Raw genomic sequence first — 21,314 nt, forward strand, 5'->3', positions numbered from 1 at the left:
GGTGCTTGGTCCACATTGGGCAACACAGGCACACCCCCTAGTAGTAGTAAGGAAGGCTGGGTACGTGGTTCTGAGGTAGTGCCTCTGCCTCCTCCTCAACACTAGATGCAGAGAGACGACCCCAATGTGAACAAGCCACCTTGCCCACATGGATCGCTGGGGTACAAATCAATGCTCTAAAAACTGAATTGAAACTTGGTAGTGAATTTATAAACAAAACCGCTCTACCGCCAAAACAAGAGACTGCCCGCACGTCTCCCTTAGGGGAGAGGATGAAAGAGCAGACAGGTGCATAGTCAGGATGCTTAATGCACTCAGACACTCCCGTGATGTGCACAGCGATATAAAAACATTCAGAGTGGAATAGAATTAGCCATCCCTTCAAACACTGGAAACCCCAGACCCTGACTGCCCGTTAGGCCGGATTCATCACTTCTCGGGTTAATTATGAGCCAGGTCCTATGACATGTTGTGTCCAAACTCATCCCCGTGGCAGGTGAAGACTGGTGTTTGTGAGGGTTCAGAGATGAGCTGCCCTACAGGGCATAAGATCAACTGAGGTGCAGGAGGAAGGAAGCTCACAACTTCCTTGTATTGCAGTGACTTGGACTCTCAGCCTTGCTCTCCTGGCTGTCAGCAGGGAGCAGCCAGACTGGCAAACAGAGAGATTGGGTTTTCTGCTCTGCTAGCTTACAAACCACAGGCAGCAAGACTCTCAGAGGAAGGCGGTGACCCAGCAAGTGGCTCTGGACTATCGGCTCAGCAGGCTGAGAACAAGGTTTGCTCTCTCACCTGGGCAGCCAGAGTTTGGTTTTTGCTGCCCAAAAGGGAGGACCCCAGGAGCTCCAGCCAGGCAGAAGGTCTGCCCAGAGGAAGGGAAGGGTTTGGGTGTGCTCCCTCTGCCCCACGAGTCCTTGCACAGAACACATCTCCTCCAGCTGGCCATTTGTGAAAGAGAGCAGGGCTCAGCCAGTGGGATTATGAAAGTGTCCTCCCAACTTCCCTTCCATAATGCTCCTTGCAGTTACTTTGTTCAGATCTTCTCAAAGCACTAAGAGATGGCTTAGCAGACCCATAAGAGCTGGAGACCGGAACAGCGGGGAACCCATCTCCTAGCACAAATCACCACAGGCATGTGGTTTGCCCACTCCCAGCTCTTAAGGATTACTGGATAGAAATAAAGCCATAGGGGGCATGTCACCAGAACAAGGTACAATGACTGACATATGCGGCACCACTCAATACAAATGGGAAGGCTGAGGCATAAATTCCTGGGCGAACACAGCTCTTATTAATCATTTGTATGACAGTAGCACCTGCAGGCCTCAGCTGAGTTCATAACCTCCTTGGGCCAGGTGCAGGACACACCCAAAGAAATTCCACTCTGGGCAGACAGAGGGAGAATTCTTCTTCCCATTTCACAAATGGAGAACTGAGGCTCCAAGGGAGATGAAGAGAATTGCCCAAGGTCACACAGACTCTATGGCAGAGCTGGAATTGAACCCAGATTTCTGGAGAGCCACCCCAGGGCCTTAACCTCTAGGCCAACCTTCCTTTCAGGCACTATCACTGAATGTGCTTGTTTATACTAGTACCAGGCATGCACTTCCCAGACAGATAAGAAGGAATGACCCCTATGCTGGAGAACGGCCAGCTCAGGACATGCGGACAGGCAGCAGCAGATGGCCAAGGCAAGGGGGCTGCTCATTACCTTTGAAAGAAGCCCTCCGGGATCTCAGGTGAGAAGTAGGCCCGGATGTGGAGATCCTCCGGATGGTCTCCTCCCCATCTCTCAGAAACCTCCTTGCTCTGGTTGAGGTATGTGGGAAACAAGTAACAGGCCTCTCTGTGGTCCTGCACTGTTTCCCACGGCCTCCCTGGCACAAACTCCTTGGCCCCTGGGTTGAGGTTCTTGGCATTCCTCACTTCCAGGCAGATCTCAAAGTGCTCCAGCAGACTGAACAGCTTCCCCTTCTTGACCTTGTGCCCCACCATCTCCTCAAAGACGTCCTTCATCCCTTCCAAGTAGAGCTGGTGCTTGACCAAGGCTCGCATGGCCTGCTGGCACAGCATGGCCTTCGACTTGAATGTCCACACCCAATTGGACTGGTCTCTGATGGTGGCATGTTCTCCCACCAGCAGGTCCACGGAGATGTTCTCCAGCTGCTGTACAAGACGATCCCTTACAAGGATCTGAACGTGAAGAAACAAGAGGTCAGCACTCCCAGGAACATTACAGGGATGGATGCCGTTTTCCTTAGGTACTTAAATCACCCCTTCATATCTGAGAGCCTCGCAGTCTTTAATGTATCTGTCCCAAGAAGGGAGGGAAGTTATCTACTCCCCGTTTTATGCATGGCCACTGAAACACAGGAGACTAAGCATCTCATCCAAGGTCACAGGAGAAGCCCATAGACAAGCAGGCTGCGTCTAGATTGGCATGATTTTCTGGAAACGCTTTTAACGGAAAAGTTTTCCGTTAAAAGCATTTTCAGAACAGAGCGTCTAGATTGGCACGGACGCTTTTCCACAAAAGCACTTTTTGCGGAAGAGCGTCCGTGGCCAATCTAGACGCGCTTTTCCACAAAAAAAGCCCCGATCGCCATTTTCGCGATCGGGGTTTTTTTGAGGAAAACAAATCTGAGCTGTCTACACTGGCCCTTTTGCGCAAAAGCTTTGTGCAAAAGGGAGTTTTGCCTGAATGGGAGCAGAATAGTATTTCCGCAAGAAGCACTGATTTCTTACAGTAGGAAGTCAGTGCTTTTGCGGAAATTCAAGCGGCCAGTGTAGACTGCTGGCAAGTTTTTCCGGAAAAGCAGCTGATTTTCCGGAAAAACTGGCCAGTCTAGACACAGCTGCAGGGAATTGAACTGGTTTCTCCCAAGTCCTCAGCTAGCACCCTATCCTTCCTCCTGATAACACGTGGCACGGGGCTCCTCCAGCAATCCCAGACAATGGGACCAAATTCCTTCTACACAGCACATACTAGTATGAGGAAAACAGGGTCTTGGCCATACTTGAAGTGAGGCTGAAAAGGGCTATTTTAAAAGGAGGAGAGGTGGGAAGAGAATTTGAATCGGGCTTTCATTTGTTCTTTAATATACATTGGATGGCTCAAAGAGACCAGGCAGAGGCTCATCTAGCCAGGCTGGTACAAACAGGGAATTAATATCTGTTGGCCTCAGTTCAGTTCATAGAAGACTGTATCCACCTCATAGTAGTTACCAGGAGACTGGAATTCAGGCCTGGTCAGCTGTGTTCCTGCCGATGAGTTGCACTGTGACCTTGGGTACTTTGCTTTTATAGATTCATAGACTTTAAGGTCAGAAGGGACCATTATGAGCATCTAGTCTGACCCCCTGCACAACGCAGGCCACGGAATCTCACCCACCCACTCCTGGAATAATCCTCTCACCTATATCTCAGATATTGAAGCCTTCAAATAGTTTAAAGACCCCAAGATGCAGAGAATCCTCCAGCTGTGATCTGTGCCCCATGCTACAGAGGAAGGCGAAAAACCTCCAGGACCTCTGCCAATCTACCCTGGAGGAAAATTCCTTCCCGACCCCAAATATGGTGATCAGCTGAAGCCTGAGCATGTGGGCAAGACTCACCAGCCCGACACCCAGGAAAAGTTCTCTATAGTAACTCCTATCATTCCTCCATTGGTCTATTTACCACTGATAATGAATGGTCAATTAGTTACCAAAATCATGTTATATCATCAAACCATCCCCTTCATAAACCCTTAATCTTGAAGCCAGATAGGTCTTTTGTCCCCACTACTTCCCTTGGAAGGCTGTTCCAGAACTTCATTCCTCCAATGGTTAGAAACCTTCGTCTAATTTCAAATCTAAACTTCCTACTAGCCAGCTTATATCCATTTGTTCTTGTGTCCACACTGGTATTAAGCTTAAATAATTCCTCTCCCCCCCAGTATGTATCCTTCTAATATATTTAAAGAGAGCAATCACGTCTCCCCTCAGCCTTCTTTTGGTTAAGATAAACAAGCCAAGCTCCTTGAGTCTCCTTTCATAAAACAGATTTTCCATTCCTCGGATCATCCTAGTGGCCTTTCTTTGTACCTGTTCCAGTTTGAATTCATCCTTCTTAAACATGGGAGACCAGAACTGCACACAGTATTCCAAATGAGGTCTCACCAATGCCTTGTATAACGGCACTAACACCTCCTTATCTCTACTGGAAATACCTCGCCTAATCCATCCCAAGACCGTATTAGCCTTTTTCACAGCCATGTCACAATGGCGGCTCATAGTCATCCTATAATCAACCAGGACTCCGAGGTCCTTCTCCTCCGTTACTTCCAACTGATGTGTCCCCAGCTTGTAACTAAAATTCTTGTTATTAATCCCTAAATGCATAACCTTACACTTCTCACAATTAAATTTCATCCTATTGCTATCACTCCAATTTTCAAGGTCATCCAGATCTTCCTGTATGATATCCCGATCCTTTTCTGAATTGGCAATAGCTCCCACCTTTGTGTCATCCTCAGATTTTATCAGGACACTCCCACTTTTGGTGCCAAGGTCAGTAATAAAAAGATTAAATAAAATTGGCCCCAAAAGTGATCCCTGAGGAACTCCGCTAGTAACCTTCCTCCAACCTGACAGTTCACCTTTCAGTATGACCAGCTGTAGTCTCCCCTTTAACCAGTTGCTTATCCACCTCTCAGTTTTCATACTGATCCCCATCTTTTCCAATTTAACCAATAATTCCCCATGTGGTACTGTATCAAATGCCTTACTAAAATCGAGGTAGAGTAGATCCACTGCAGTTCCTTTATCTAAAAAATCTGTTACTTTCTCAAAAAAGGAGATCAGGTTGGTTTGGCACGATCTACCTTTTGTAAAACCATATTGTAACTTGTCCCAATTGCCATTAATCTCAATGTCCCTAACTACTTTCTCCTTCAAAATTTTTTCCAAGATCTTGCATACTACAGATGTCAAACTAACAGGCCTATAGTTACCTGGATCGCTTTTTTCCCCTTTCTTAAAAATAGGAACTATATTAGCAATTCTCCAGTCAAATGGTACCACCCCTGAGTTTTGAGATTTATTAAAAAATTTTGCTAATGGACTTGCAATTTCATGTGCCAGTTTCTTTAATATTCTTGGATGAAGATTATCTGGGCCCCCCAATTACTCCCTTTTGTTTACCTACATCACGGACTCTCACACAGAGCTGTTAGGATAATTGCTTGCTTGCAAAGTCCTTTGAGAAACCTATTTGACTGACCTTTGTAAGTGTCAGAGCATCTCAGAGACTTGTCCCACAAGCAGACATGGCTGGAGAACAACATCCTTTTCTTCAAGGCTTGCTCTTTCCAAACCCACCCATCACTCTCCTGCCTGGACAATGGTGCAGTTGGTGGCACAAACCAGAATGTGCATGGCAGCAGGACGCTGCTTCCCAGAGAAATAACCTAGTCCCGGAGTGAGGGTTCTACGGGTATGATCCCCTTGCTCACCTTGAACATGGTTATCAGAAAGGCTGGCCGGAGAAAGACCGTGCTTTCCAGCTGCTTGATTTCTTCATACCAGATAATCAGCCCGATGCGATGGAGGTATCTCAGGATGTCCTGGAAAAGCTCTGTGCCCAGATGGGTCAGGTACTCTCGGCGGGTGATTTCACTGAGCAAGTGGTTGAGGTCCATCATGCCTAGCGAGAGAACAGGGTTACATGGAAACTACTAATGCAGGGTTTCAAACAGCAGCTGAAATGCCAGTGTGGGAGGCCTGGTCCGAGACAGAGTCCTAAAAGGGCCAACGTACATCAGGGCTAACATCTTTGAGCTGGGCAAATCCCACTCCTGGTCAAAAGTAACTTCTGTCAGAATTGGACACATGAATCTCAAAGCATAGGGTGTGCTCAGTGCCTTTATTTGATTGATGTTACCTGCCGTGTTTTTCAGAGGCTGATGGATACGTGCACATGCACACACACAGGTATGTGGAAGTGAGTATGGAAATACACAGAGCTCCCTGCTAAGGGCTACAGGAGCAGGTCCTTGCTCAAACTAGTAGCCCCACTGAAGTCTAATCATTAGGATGGGGAAACGTGTGCAGGAGCAGGCCCCTCTTTGGCACTGCCAATATGTTCCCATAAGGAACTCAATGTAGCTCACTCTAGCACAATTAAAAGAATAAAAGAACAATTTATTCACTCCAGGTGAACTCTGCACGGAGACTGATGATGTGGGCTGCCACACTTCCGCTTAATCCACACAACACAGAAAGAGAACATCCACACCCGGGGATTGGAGCACTAAGCTGGCATTTCAGCCTGCGTCTGTTTCTGACATCTTCCCTCTCCCCCTGGCTCTGTAGTCTGAGCCAGTAGAAGCAGGCACAAGGAAGATCTACACTCCAGCCAGGATTTCCCATCTGCCTCCCTAACCTCCAGTTCTCAGCTACGCGCCTGGCTCCATTCTCAACAGTGCTGAGCAGCGGCAATTCACAGGGACTTCAGTGGAACTGCAAGTGCTCAGCTCTTCTGCGTATCAAATTCATCTTGTTCTCTTTGCTCCTTATCTCTAGAGCCTCTCCAGGTCTCAGCTAATCCAAGATGGGCTATTTTAGAACATCACTGTAGGATGACCATGTGGAAGGGACTGTGCTGGAAGCAATAGGGCTCCCTCTTTGGTCACTCGGCATGCAGTGAAATTGCAACAACCCCCTCCCCCCCACCACCACCACCATCACCACGAGTGGACAAGCTGGGAACACAGGGAAGATAAAATTGACAAGACACATAATGGAATACTAATGCTCTGGCCTGCAAGAAAACAGAGGTCACTTCCCCAGTCTCTCGCTCCCAAGAGCAGCATCCGGGATAGCTACAGACCACCACCTGCTTAGCTTCTAGACTATGTTGAATCTCTGAACTGCCAACACCTCTCCAATGGATTAGAGTTTATTGGGCATCAAAGGGAGTCCTTGGCCAGCCCTCCTTAGCCAAAAAGATGGTGGCTGTGGATCAGTGATTTTTTTGTTAAAAAAAAAAAAAAAGGTGCCAGTACACCAGGGGAAAAGGTGCCAGTACTCCAGGGGAAAAGTTGTTGAGCTGTGACTGGAGGTGCGTATCCTGGCAGTACTGGGCAGTACCATCACACAAAAAAACATTAGCTGTAGTGTAGGTCCCCTAAAGAAGTGAACTCTCAGTGGGGAAGGGTGGTGGAGGCAAGGGAATGCCTATTGATGCGATACTTACCATGTTCTGCAGTCTCCTCACTCTGCACTATATCTACAATTGCAGCTTCCACTTCCTTATAAACAGGGGGCAGCACTCGAATAACATTAGGAAATGTTTCTTCATTCTTGACATGCTCCAAAATAGTAGTTTCAAGCTTTTTAATATCCCCGTAGTCAGTGCAATTGACAGGAACAAGGTTTAAAATCTGGAATGAAAGAAAAACAGAATTCAGCAGCCCTCTGATACTACAGGATACTCAGGGCACAAGAGCCAGCTGGAACAGAGGGGGGATATACAGCGTCCTGCCTTCATATATACAGCATTATACCATTATTTGATTAAATGGAGTTAAAAATAGTTGTGGGCACTAAGCCTGCCCTCAGGATGTCCCTACTCCTGGGCCAATTGTTGTGATTTTACAATCACACATTCCTAGTTCTTGTGTTAAAATGTTTTTCTCTCTTGTTGCTCTGAGACACCCACACAAACAGGGGGAACTGACTGACCATACACTGGAACCAGGGAAGCTGAGCAGACATAATATTCAACTGACAAAAATGTTTTCACTGATGAAGTACAAACTTAAAAGCTATAATAAGACTTTTTAATAAAAAATTAGAGAAAATAGAAAAAAAAAAACCCCAGACCTTCCCTTGTGCTACTGTGGGCTGAATTAAAGCACAGTGCAGCAAAAACCCATGGGAAAAGATTGCAGGAGGCAGAAAAGCAAACCACTGGGCCATATGTCAGTGGATCACGGCAGACATGTACGCCATATCTTGTCTCACTCAAGCCGACAGCAAGCACGAACACAAAACAGGTACCACATGCCACTTCAGAGAGGGACCAAAGCCAAAGGTTGACATTTTTTGGTGGGTTGTGGTGGCGGGAGAGGTAGTTTTTGTCTGTCATTTATAAAAGTGTTAAGGATCCAGTAATCCCATTGCCTAGTGCGGGGTTGGGCAATAATTTTTGACAAGGGAACCACTCCAAGATTTGGAAAGTGATCAAGGGCCACACTCTTCCATGATATTAATGGAGATGCGGGGTCTGGGATGAAGGTTGCAGAAGGGAGCTTGGGGTGCAGGAGGGAGACTGGAATCTGGGAGGGAATTTGGGTGGAGGCAGCGGTTGTGACCTAGGGTAGGGGACTGGAGTGCAGGGGTTTGGGATGTGATCTAGCGTAGAAGGGGACTGAGCTGGGGCAGGAGATTGGGGTGCCAGATCTGGGAGGGGATATGGGTGCAAGAGCGGGACAGAACATTTGGGTATGTTGAGTGGGGGAGCAGAGGGTTGGAGCGTGAAGGGGCTAGGGTGCCAGAAGCAGGCTGTGGCCAGGAGACTTACCAGCCAGCAGCCAAACCAGCCTGCCTGCAAAGCTAAACCTTGCAGAGCTTAAAACATTTCCAGCCATCCGGCCTGCTTGCCTGGCCATGTGCTTCAGTGAATAACTAAGCCAAGGAGAGGGGGCATGGTGGTTCTTGGCTGCCTGTTACTCAGACAAGCAGCTCCCATTGGCTGGCTTCTGGCCAGAAACCAGCCAATGGGACTGGGAGGCAGCTCCTGAAGCTTCCCACCTCTCCTCCAGTTTTGAAATAGAAACAGAACTCGGCAGCCAGGTTTCTGCAGGACGCAAGCAGGGGAACCTGCCTCCATGGGCCAGATCCGGTGGATTGGTGCCGGATCCAGCCCACAGACCGTATTTTGCCCAGGCCTGGCCTAATGGTTCATGTGCTAGCCTAGGACTTAGAAGGTTTCTGTTCAGTTCCCAGCTCTGCCCCAGACTTGCACTGCGACCTTGGGCAAAACATACCATTCCTCTGAGTCTCAGTTCCCCATATGTAAAATGGGGATCATCGCTCTTTCCTACCACCCAGGAGTGTTGCAAGGATTTATACGCTGGAGTTTGCTCTTATTACTGAGAGGCCATGCAGGTACCTTAGTTGCATAGCAGTGCCCTGGGGAGATCCAATTTCATAGGGAGAATACACAGAGACAGAGAAGCACCTTAAAAGATTCCATTTTCATGAAGATGTCCCCAAGAGCAAGAGATGGGGTGAGAGGGAAGAAAAAGAGAAACACAAAATGTCAGGGAAAGAAACAAAAAACAGTGATTCCTTAATACTAAAGCAGGCCGCACAGAATAGTTTAAACTTTAAACTTGACAAAAGTTTATGAACTTTGCTGAAAAAGTGGGGGAGGAGTTAAAATTTGTTGCCAAATATTTCCCCCGTCACCGTCTTTTTACCCGTTTTCTTTTTAAATTAAGCAGCTCTAGTAACAGAGATTTCCAGAACATTCACCATGTAACAGCTCTATATAGCCTCGGTGGTCTCAGTGCAATGAGCTCACAATCCAGAGATTAAATTAAAAGCAGAGACTTAATTGGCCTCAAAGGGGCTGAGCAATATAAGTTCCTTGGAGAAGGGACCTCATCTCCTATGGGCTTGTGCACACCTATGGTGCCGTGTAATAGCCAATCAATAGCCCTACAGTCAAGGTGCAGCTCTCCATCTCCTTCAGTCTGTCCCACTGGTCCACGTAGAATTCGGACTCCTCGCTGCTTTCCAGGTTGTTGATGAAGTGGGCAAGGTTCCTCTTCCTTTCCTCCAGCATGGCCTGGACCTTGCCCATGATGTCCTGCTTCTTTTCTTCTACTTCTTCCTCGGTGCAGCAGTCCACGTGGGTTCCCACAGGCAGGACCACAGAGTTGGGGACTCGCATGAAGAGGTTATTGATCCAGAAGCCAACCAGTTCCTGGAAGATGTCATTATTGAGCTGGTATCTGAGGGGGGGAAAAAGAAAAATCAAACCAACCCTCAGCCAGTTATCAGTGCAGGGTGTGACAATGTGCGGTGGGTCATCCCGGAATCGAATATGGCGTTGACACTGAAGCACACAGAGCTCTACAGCATGAGCTGAAGGACTGCATCTCTTAGCTGGGATCTGTAGCAGACGCATTTCTCTCTGTGAATGAGGTAGAAAAGAGGACAAGTGCAATGCAGCCAGGCCCTAAGGCCAAAAGGTCATCGAGAAGTCCTCCAGGCAGGCTAGAGTGGCTGTAGAGGAACCACCTAATCAGGAGCCAGAAGGGATTAGAAAAGGAGCTGCAGGACTAGAAGCAGCTCAGCTGCAGCCCGGACCTGAAGAGAGAAGGTGAAAGGGGCTGGCTGGCAGAACTTGGGACAGCTCAGGGCGGGGAGCTGTTTAGGGCATGGTCTCCAGGAGGAGAAGCTCTGGAGGCACCACTCTCCTACTGAGTGGGGAAACAGATTGAGAGCCTGGACTCAGAGGATACATCTAGACTACAGGCTTCTTGCACAAGAAACTTTTTTCGGAAGAGATCTTCCGAAAAAGCTTCTTGCGAAAGAAAGTGTCCACACTGCAAAAGCGCATTGAAAAAGCGATGTGCTTTTGCAAAAGAGCGCATCCAGACTGCCTGGATGCTCTCTTGCATGTAAACCGCAATTGCTATGGACAGAATGGCCACCAGGGCACCTGTGCTTTTTCCTCTTACCTCTTCTTCCGAAAAAACTCCCTCTTCCCCGTCCACACATGCCTTTTTCCGCAAGAGAGCTTTTGGAAAAAGGCTTCTTCCTCATAGAACAAGGATTACCAATACCGCAAAGACCCCTCTGTTCTTTCGATTTACTTGCGGAAGAACGCAATTGCAGTGTGGATATTCCTCAAGTTGTGTCAGAAATATGGCCATTGTTCTGACAAAAAACTCTGTAGTGTAGACATACCCAGAGAGACACTCTAGAGAGGATACCAGCATAGGCCCTGTCAGAGGTATACCCAGGACGGGGTTTGTGATTACACAAATAAGTGTGACTCGGCCAGAGGGCTGAGTAACCACAAGGCTTTTAAAAGACTGAAGTAGTGCAGGAACCTGCACGTGGCCAAATGGGAGCGCTTGTGGAAGGTGAATGCTGACCCCATTACAACAACATACACCGAACAGTGCGTTCTCTCAACACCTTCCTCTAAGCTAGTGTTGGATATATGAGACCGGATGATCAATCTATAGGCTTGGCCTTACTGGTACAGACTCACGTGGGCCATGATCAGTACTAGCTGCAGCAGCTGTTCAGCGACCTACATAAAAGGAGCTTGATTGCACCTCAGGAGACTGGCAGTTCCCTTGCAGAGAAGGCAGAAAGAATGCCCAGGGAGACTGTGCCATGAGAGCCCTGGCCATGTCACTTCCCTGCTCCCTGCCTATATCATCCCTGCACGTCTGCCCGATCTGGTTAACACAAACCAGCCCATTGCATAACACTTACGTCTGGAAGTTAATGACCAGGATGACGAGGGCCTGTGGGGTGATGAACACGTGATGAGTCACATAATACTCCAGCTGCCCAGCAAAGTCCCAGAAGAGAAATGTGAAGTCCTGGATGCGGAACTCACTGATCTCAATCCCTACTGTCCGTTCTTCCTCAGACACCAAGACTGCTCGCCTCTGCTTCAGGCTCTTGCAGATAGTAGATTTCCCTGCCAGCGATGCTCCCAGGAACATGGTCTTCACCCTCCTGTCTTCCTCCGCCGGGCAGTTCTGCAGATGGCAGAAGTAGCCGAGGATCTGCTGGATGCCCCCAGCACAGACTTCATTGGGAGGTTCCCTCAGTGGGTTCCCATTTGCCTTGAACATCTTCAGCGGCCTCCCTTCAAACAGCTCCCTGGGGAGCTGGCGCAGCCCGTTATTCTGCACATAGAGCTCCTGTAACTGCACCAGCTCCAAGACCGCTTGGGGGAGAGCACGGAACAAGTTGTTGGACAGGTTAAGGTACTGGAGGCTGCCGCTGCAGGTGGCCAAGTCCTTGGGCAGAGCACTGAGGCGGTTGTTGTTCAACCGCAAGTGCGTTAGCCTGGGAAGACAGGAGAAGATGCCCTCCGGGATGACCCGGATTTGGTTCTGATTCAGTTCCAACTTCTCTAGGTGGACCAGGCTCTGGATTTCCCCTGGGAAGTCTGCGATCTCATTCTTGGACAAGACCAGCTTTCGTAAGTTGCAAAGCTTTGAAATCCCAGGGACGTATTTCAGCTTGTTCCGGTCAAGGTTCAGGCTCTCCACTCGGGGGTCCTGCAGGACTGTAGGAGGCAGCACTCGGAGCCTCATTGTGGAGAGAGTCACTTTATTCACGCAGTCATCTTGCTCCTGACCTAATGGATGGAACAGATCATGGCAGCTTGTGAGCCTGGCTCCCTAGAGTGCACCCACTATTCTCCTGCCTGAAATCTGACTGCCCATTTGGGGGCCTGAAAGGCTGAGCTCCTTTAGTCCCTCATTACTGTCCCACGTCTCTTCCGTAATGTTCTAAAAGCTCAAACACGCTACATTAAAAACCTGTGAAAAGTCGTTGCTGCTGCAGCGACACAGGGGTGTTGTTTTAGCAGCACAGAGATAGCCCCAGCCCTGCATCCATGACAAAGCACTACCCAACAGTCTAGAAAAGGGCATGAATATTGTGTTGGATTGAAACTGCAGGGGGGATGTTGAGGAGGGACAGTCTTATCAAAACTGTGGGGCTGAAAGGAAAGGCAAGAGGTCACCCAGTCCAGCCCCATGCACTGAGGCAGGGCCAATTAATCCTATTAGATCCCCGGCAGGCATTTGTCCAACCTGCTCCTACCAACCTCCCATGATGGGGATTCCACAATTTCACTTGGAAGCCTTTTCCCTTGGAACTTAACTACCCTGATCGTTGCAAAGTGTTGCCCAACATCTAAGCTACATCTCCTTTGTTGCAGACAAAGCCCATCCCTTCGTGTCCTGCCTTCAGTAGACAGAGAGAACCATTGATCCCCGCCTCCTCTCAGCAGCCCGTACATCACCTGCTTGAAATTTGATGAGGAGACAAGTTTAAAGAGCCATACCCGCCCCTAAAGTGCCAGAGGGATCTCTAATGACAGCAGTTCAGGGTGCCTGGGTTAGTGACTCAGGAATGACTCATAGGAGTGCTTCATCCTGAGTCACTAATGGGTTTCCCTCAGGCACCTACTGAGCCAACCCATGCTCTTTGGTGGCAAGAGAGGATGGCAGGGTGAGTCACACCACTAGAGCTGTAGCCAGCCATGAATATATTTCTCTCTCTGGTCAGGAGCTCAGTTCAGGACCTTCCCTCAGGCACTCACTGGCCTTGAGTTCTAGGCCAGTGTTTCTCAACCTTTTTTTTTTTTTTTTTTTTTTTAACAAAGTACCCCTTTACAAAAATTATAAGTACCCCAAGTACCTACAGTTTTCAGACACACACAATTTTTTCCTACCATTGCAACGCATTTGTTTAAACAACTTAATCGAAGCCGGGCAGGTGATGACATTTTTGGGTGTAAAAAGTACAAAAATAATAAAGCGCTGTAAAACTTAAAACTAAAATTCAGTTTTCTCCAAATTTCAGTTATGTTGACGTACCCCCCCAGACTTCTAGAGTACCCCGAAGGGTACTCGTGCCACCGGTTGAGAAACACTGGTCTAGGGACCCCAAGCAGATATATAAAACGGGGATATTTTAGTTACGTAGGGAGGAGCAGCTTGGGAATTGCTGGCAGCCAATGTGCCAGAGGGGACTAATGTTGTCAGGGGTGGAAGGAGAGCAGCTATGTTGGGGGTGGCCAACCCATTTAACAAAGAGACCCAAAACAGTGACAGAAAAAAATGCGAAGAGCTGCACCAGAATTGTTAAGCAAAAAATAGCCCCCCAAAACAGAATTGTTAAGTAAAAACAAAAACAAAAAATTAAAAGGAGGCTGACCCTTTAAGACGGCTGCCATCTTGGCCACCATTTTTAAAAAAAAACAGCTCTGACCCAGTAAGCCTAGGGAAGCGGGAGGGGTGGGAGAGGGAAGCTAACAGGAGGTGGGGGCCGTTTGGGGGAGCGCAGGAGCGGCTTCACAAGCTGCACTTTTGGAGGGCAAGAGCCGCAGCAGGTTGGCCATGTCTGAGCTATTTGAAGAATCACCCCTGGGTTTCGGAAGGACTAAAGCATTCAAGTAGCAGCCTGCCTGGCCATCCCCAACCCCAATAGGAAGGGAACCTACAGCAGAGGGGTAGATGCTGGGGAAGATCACTGTAGACAGAGGGGGCTGTTCTAGGCAGGGCCGTCTTTAGGATTCACGGGGCCCTACGTGGGGCAAATGCCTGTTAAATGGCTGCATTGCCACTTGAATGGCTCTTTCACAGGTTCTGCTAATAGGGCTGGCAGGCTTTTTCACTGTCACGTAAACTGGATCCTCTCAGGAGAAAGCAGAGCTACAGAACAGAGACAGGAAGAGACAGATGGGGGGACACTAAGACCCAGTGGTGCCCTACGCAACGGCATATTCTGCCTAGGGCTAAAGACAGCTTTGGCGCTAAGCCAAAGAAAACACGACCAACTTCTCCATTCCGCTTCCTGTCTGGGCCCACGGCTATGGTGCCTCACATGCAGCTGAGAGCTTAGGAGCTGAACTCAAATGACTCTCCTCACAGTGAAAACCCTTGGGAGGTCTCACCCCTCATTGAGAAAGTGTTAACACCCCTCGCCTTTCCCATATCCTCCCCTCTGCCCCACGTAGGGCAGAGAATTTACATCTGCTGTTCCTCATTTTCCCCTATCCCTCTGCTGGGGCAATCTCTGAAACCAGTGCAAACCTCTCTCATTTCCTCCCTCCCTCCCCCAGCAACAAGGAGCTTGGGAGTGGGCAGCAGCAATAGGGAAAGGAGCTTGCTTGCTACTCACAGACTCTGTGCTGGGCCATGCTGTCCCTCCCAGCCTGAAGCAGCCGGATCCTTCCTGCAGTTCACACGCCACTGCTACATTTCCACAGCTTCCCCTTTCCTTGGGAGTTCTTTCGACTCCACCCTAGAAAATGATTTCAAAATCTCTGTATCACTCTTCTTGCATAAGACCCAGGGAGGAGGTATTGGGTATTCATTAGCACACACCAGTGGAGGTGTTAGAATTAGTGGGGCCCTGGGTACAGCTTCATTTTTGGACCCAGCCATGAAAAAATATTTTATTTCGATTTCTCATTCTTTTTTCATCCTCCTCCTCCATTATAACTAATAGGAAGTAAATGAAAAAAAAATGAGGTACCTTGAGTACCTGCGGGCTCTAGGATGTGAGTGTGGGCTTTGGGCTGGGGGTTGAGAGAGTGCAGGTTCTGGGAGGAAGATGAGTGTGGGGAGCAGGTTCAGGGCTGGATCAAGGGGTCAGCACTTCAACCAGGCAGCATAGCTCTCAAAGCAACCAGCATACCCCTCTGGAAGCCACCCCCCTTGACTGCAGTTCTCAGCCAATCGGAATTGTGGGGGCAGCACACTAGTAAGGGCAACATTTGGAGACACCCCCCTCGTGCATCTCCAAGATAGGGAGGCACAATGAACAGGGAGCTGCCGCCTTAGCCCTGCTGCTGGTACGTCTTTGCATGCCCAGAAGGCAGCAGGTCATGGTGCACTGCCCAGGGCCAGAGCAGTGCAGATAAAGCCACCTCCCCTCCACTAGCGGTGTGCAGAGATGTGTCAGCAGCAAGCTGCTTCCAGGAGCAGCATGGAGACACAGACCAGAGCAGGCAGGTCTTTTTTTTTTTAATCCTGGTCTTTATAACATCCTCTGGAAAGAGTTCCACAGGTTGACACTGCAAACCTCAGCCATCTTCAGGGGCAATTGATATCAAGGTATATCACAGGGAGAGATGGCCACTTAGCAGTATGTAGGAACCAAGCAGTAATGGAGATGGCGCTAAGTACTGCACGACTCCCAGCAGTTTTTACCCCCCAAAAGCTAGGGGGGGGTTCATGCCAGTTCTAAGATCATGCCCAAGACACACAGGATCAGCCATGTGCCTTCTTCTAGGCTATGGTTAAAAGGCTCAGTATATGTGGTATCACTTGCCCTGCAATCTCGGGTGCCTCAACTTTACTGTGGTAGCTCCCAACCTGACTTGCTACCAGGGATGCCCTGAGGGTTCATGTATTGCTATAGCCATGGCCCAGAAACTGACCCCAGCAGCCTGTCAGCGACACACCAGACACACACTGACTTCCGGCAACCTTGGCTACTACCTGAAGGTTGACCCCAACACACTCCTACTTCTGAATTTTTCCTAAAACATTAGTCTCAGGCTCATAGGCAGGAATTTCTGCGGGGGGAGGGAGGGGAGAAGAGAACCATGGGAGGGGCTGGTGCATGCCCTGCCCCTGTGCCCAAGCCCTGCCCCATGCCTCACTCAGGGCAAGATGGAGGGGGGAAATCAGCCCCAGCCTTCCCCTGGCTGGCCGGTACACGGTGGAAGAAGGACGCTGCCCCAACCTCATGTTTACTTGGAGGACCATAAGGGGTGGGTGCATGCACACCCTCCCTGCATATGAGCCTGGTTCTGCAACATCCAGCCCTCACCTTGACCATTCAAATATTATAGGCTCATTGCCCCTGTAAAGGCTTAACATACAGTAATTACTTGTTTAACACGTGCCCACTTAACACGTTTTCGCAATAACATTTTTTCGAACAACACGACCGTCCCCAAAATAACATGAAAATAATCAAGTGGCGGACTACTTCGCGCAGCGGTGTAAGTTGGCGAAAACAGTGGTAATACACGAGTGGATGAATACACGTGGTCACAGCGCTCCTCCGCTCACTCATGTGTTTATCTTTGTGTTTTAACAAACAGCGGCAACTTGTGTTGCTAGATATCAAATGTTGACGATGACCCTGCACCAACAAAAAGTTGACTTTGCCACCACCACCGGAAATGCAACCCCCACCTTTTCCATTATTTTTAATGGAAAAATGTACCCCGCATAGCACGTTTTCCCTTAGCACGAACATTTTCAGAAACGCATCTATAGTGTTAAATGAGGAATTACTGTATAACAACTCACTACTTTAGCTGGACTTACCAAACAACTCAGTTTAACACACAACACTGGATCAGTTTGAGTAAGGACTAAAAGAAGATTAACTCCAAAGAGACAGATTTTAAGCAAGTACATATATATGACATTCGAGTCAGAAACGATTACAAGAGGAACCAAGATAAAATCCTCTCTAGTGACTAAAACTTGAGAAACTAGACTAGGTTTAAAGTGAAATGCTCTCTACATGTTCCCAGCAAGAGGGCTGACCAAATTGTCAGATCAGAACCTAAGTCCCCCTATGCTTCGTGGCCACAGAGCTTCCCACTAAGCCTGTGGTTCTCAACTGGTGGTCCAAGGTGACTTTTTCAGTGGTTCACAGGAACATTGTCCAGTCACACAGCATGAGCAGGCATCGCCGTTCGGCTGTTTTACGTTGTGTTCACAAGCACACGGCACGTTATCCATAGCGTCACCTAGGATGCAACCATGTTGTGTTGCCAGTAACTTCCGTCTGAGGCTCTGAGCGTAAATATAGCTGCCGCCATCGTGCTGAGCGGTTGCTGTGTCGTTCGTTCTGTGCTACGTGCTGGAGGTGGTCCACGAAAATTTTTTGATTAGCCTGGTGGTCCGTGGGCTGAAACAAGTTGAGAACCACTGCACTAAGCTCTGCGCAGGGGTTCAGAGCTGCAGCAGAGAGAACTCTCCTTCCCCCTATGCTCTAAAGCTTCTAGTGTTGGTGGGGAGAGGGGGTAACTCCACCCTTCCCTGCCAGTCCCAGCATGGAGCTGCACCCCCAGCCAGAGCCCTTAAACCCCAACTCTGTCCTAGCCCTGAGCCCCTTCACCCCAACTCCACCCTAGTGCTCACAGCCCTACCTGGAGCCCTCACACTCCTGGACCCCAGCCCTCAGCCCCTCCCCACACCCAGGAATCCTTGGCCCCACTCCTGCCACATGAATTGTGTTATGTGCACCATTATAAAGGTGATGTGTTCACACTTCACACATACCATCTCCACATTGATGCACATAAGAAAAATTAATTGCTTTCAAGGGTGGGAAAAACTAGAGGGAACACTGTTCAGAACGCCTCCCAAAGGCTAGCGTGTGCACGTATGTGTGCGCACTAGGGATGTAACTACTCGCTTATTACCTCTGTAACAAAGGCAGCAAGAGGGGTGGGAGGGAGAAATAGGAGCTGGTACTAGGGGAAAAGACTGCTTAAAAGCTGGTCCCCCCCCAGCACTGTCTCTGCAGTGCCACTCCCCACCCTCTATTGGAGGTAGCAGTGGGGATAGGAGGGTCATGGAGGCTGCTGTGAAGTAGGCTCACTGAAGCAGAGGCTGTACTGGCAGCAGCCCCTGTCCATGGGCGGGGCGGGGCGGTGGGGGAGGGAAGGGGGGCGAGGGGAGGGTGTCCCAGCTCAGTCCAGGACAGCTGCGGCTCTGCATTTTAAATGTAGTAAGGCAAGGAACAGTGGTGGCTCATAAAAGTTAGCCTTTATCAGCATTGTGTTATACCCCCTCTATCAGTTAGTGGCTGCCCAGCTCTGAAGGCAGTACAGAAGTAAGGGTGGCAATACTGTGACTCCTCTAAAATAATCTTGTGACTGTCCCACAACTCTTTTGGGTCAGGACCCCTAATTTGAGAAATGCTGATGTCCTCCGTGAAATCTGTATAGTGTAGGGTAAAAGCACACAAGAGATCAGATTTTACAGTTTGACACGCACTTTTCATGACCGTGAATTTGGTACAACCCTACATATAGGGGGGTGAATTTCAAATCTAACAATTATTGCAATAAATACATCTTGTAATATGTCTTCTTAACATATCGCACCACCCCATTGCCTCTGAACAGTTCTTGACAAGGTGAAGACTGATGCTGCAAGAAAATACAAATGAGCAATCAGCCGAAAGTTCTTAAGTCTGCATTTTTTTTTATGAAAATCTGGCAGCAACATTTACATCTCAACATCCCCACTGTTGACATTTTAGGAGTCAATTGTTCAGCAAAGTAGTTACACAGCTATGTACCCAACATAACGATTGACTCTGTAAGCTCCAGTTCAGAATAAATGCTCACTTCAAAATTCTTGTCTCTTCTTTTGCGTCCATGTGGCCCTAAGCCAAAATGTGAACCTGGATCAAAATAAAGGCTTTGCAGCTCTCTCTTCAAGGGAAATAAAAATGTGCCTAGCAAGCTGTGGGTTTTGGGATGCTTTTGTAATAATGGGTCAACATCATGCTTTTATGTAATGCTCAGCCATATAAGAGACACACCAGAATGGATGGGATCATCTACAGCCGGGGTGGGCAATAATTTTTGATGGAGGGGCCGCTCCAAGATTTTACTCTTCCATGATATTCATGGAGGAGGTGTAGGGCCTGGGATGGAGGTTAGGTGAAGAAGGGAGCTTGGGGTAAGGGCTTGGGGTGCAGGAGGGAGAATGGAGTCTGAGAAGGAGTTTGAGTGAAGGAGGCAGTTGTGATCTAGAGCAGGAAACTGGGGTGCAGGGTTTTAGGATGTGACCTAAGGTAGGACAGGGATTGTGATCTTGGGCAGGAGATTGGGGTGCCAGATCTGGGAGGGATATGGGTGCACATGGAGTAGTGGGGCAGCGGAGGGAGGCAGAGGGTTGGGGAAGGGAAAGGCTGGGGTGCCAGAGGCAAGTTCTGACCAGGAGACTTACCAGACAGCAGCCAAACCTGCCTGCCTGCCAAGCTAAAGGCTTGCAGAGCTTAAAATGTTTCTGCCTATTCAGCCATGTGCTTGAGTGAGTAAATGAGGAGGGGTCATGTTTTGTAGCTGCCCGTTATTCAAACAAGCAGCTCCCATTGGCCAGTTTCTGTCCAGAAACCCACCAATGGGATTGTGTTGGAGGTGGAAGCAGCGTCTGAATCTTCCCCCTCCCCTCTGGACTGAAAGGGAAAGCGCCAGGCAGCCGCATTTCTGAGCGCCATGTGGGGTTTCAGGTCAAGCAGAGGAGCTTCCCTGGGGTTTCCCACTGCCTCTGTGGACTGGAGGCGGCGGCTTGGCAGCCTGGATGTGGCCTACGGGCCGTATTTTCTCCAGGCCTGATCTACAAGCTAGTGAATGCTGCTAGTTTTGGGGATATAGGCAAGAAGACAGAAGACCTCTCCCTCATGAAAAGATCTGTGTCACCTGGAGTGACTTATTTTTTTAAAATCAAATAGCAAAAGTAGCAACTCAGAATCACAACCCAAGAGAGCTCAGATACAAAGAAAGCCCAAAATAAGATAGCTGAACGTATTTAGAAGGGCAATGATATGAACGGTTAAGGAAGTTCAGTCGCATATGAAGGTTTAGTTAAATACCTTGGCAAAAAAATTTGCTCAATCTATTTAATTAAAAATAATAATGAAATCACCTGCAAGGCGTCTTGTTCTTGGCTGTTGAACCCACCATCCAGATGTTCTTGAAGAGGCTATAAGTATTCATCTTTTAAAATTTTACACCTACTTCCACAGAAAATAATATACATGACTGTAAGAAGCTAATTCTCATTTGAGAGTCCTTTCCTGAGCTCTATCCTAATCATTTCCTCCTTAAAACACCTTATATACAATTCTTTCCCTTTCCCAAACAGCAACATGGACACCAATCAATTCAGCATATTAAACCAAGAAAATATCCTAAACCTCTCATCAGCCATTACTTTCTAGGCAACTGTGCTGGAAAAGATTTATGTCCCCAGGCACTGGGGAATCGGGTTGACAAGTATTGCTATTATGAAGAAACCACAAGGTGTTCTGAACTTACTACATGTGCTGTACCTCAATGTGAGCATCTGCCAGCCTAAAAATAGGTCACATACTAATTCAAGAAATTGCACACCTACTGGTAGGGGAGTGTTTATACTACAGCAGTACAGCTACAGCACTGTAGACGTGCTGCTGTCATGCAGATGCTTCCTACATCAAAAGGAGGGATTTTTCCATCAATATAGGTAATCCACCTCTCCAGGAAATGGTAACCAGGTCAGCAGACAAATTCTTCAGTCAAATTAGCTATAGCCACACAAAGGTTTAGACAAACCTAACTACTTTACAGATGGTATGAAATTTTTACAGTCCTGAGTGATGTAGCTAGGTCAATCTAATATTTAGATGTAGGCCAGGCTTATATGCCAGGCTCTATTTAAGGCCCAGGAGTGGAAATTTATACAAAATGGATACTGAAAGAGTAAGATGCCAAGATAAGGACCCTCTCCCACCCCCAAAAAAAGACAC

General features: G+C 48.3%; 1 protein-coding gene across 1 annotated transcript in view; it reads right to left on the reverse strand.

The window, feature by feature from the left end:
• Positions 1–16,350, reverse strand: part of LOC102462677 (malignant fibrous histiocytoma-amplified sequence 1 homolog) — a 27,389-nt gene extending 11,039 nt beyond the window's left edge. Inside the window, exons 1-6 of the mRNA XM_075928264.1 lie at positions 14,940–16,350; positions 11,505–12,384; positions 9,712–10,003; positions 7,237–7,423; positions 5,495–5,685; positions 1,712–2,193 (exon numbers count right to left, since the gene is read on the reverse strand). Of these exons, the coding sequence (XP_075784379.1) occupies positions 1,712–2,193; positions 5,495–5,685; positions 7,237–7,423; positions 9,712–10,003; positions 11,505–12,384; positions 14,940–14,958 (2,051 nt within the window). The 5' untranslated portion in view covers positions 14,959–16,350. The remainder of the gene's footprint in view (positions 1–1,711; positions 2,194–5,494; positions 5,686–7,236; positions 7,424–9,711; positions 10,004–11,504; positions 12,385–14,939) is intronic.
• Between the last annotated feature and the right edge of the window lie 4,964 nt (positions 16,351–21,314).

The sequence above is a fragment of the Pelodiscus sinensis genome, chromosome 4, assembly GCF_049634645.1.
Source record: "Pelodiscus sinensis isolate JC-2024 chromosome 4, ASM4963464v1, whole genome shotgun sequence".
NCBI classification, from domain to species: domain Eukaryota; kingdom Metazoa; phylum Chordata; order Testudines; family Trionychidae; genus Pelodiscus; species Pelodiscus sinensis.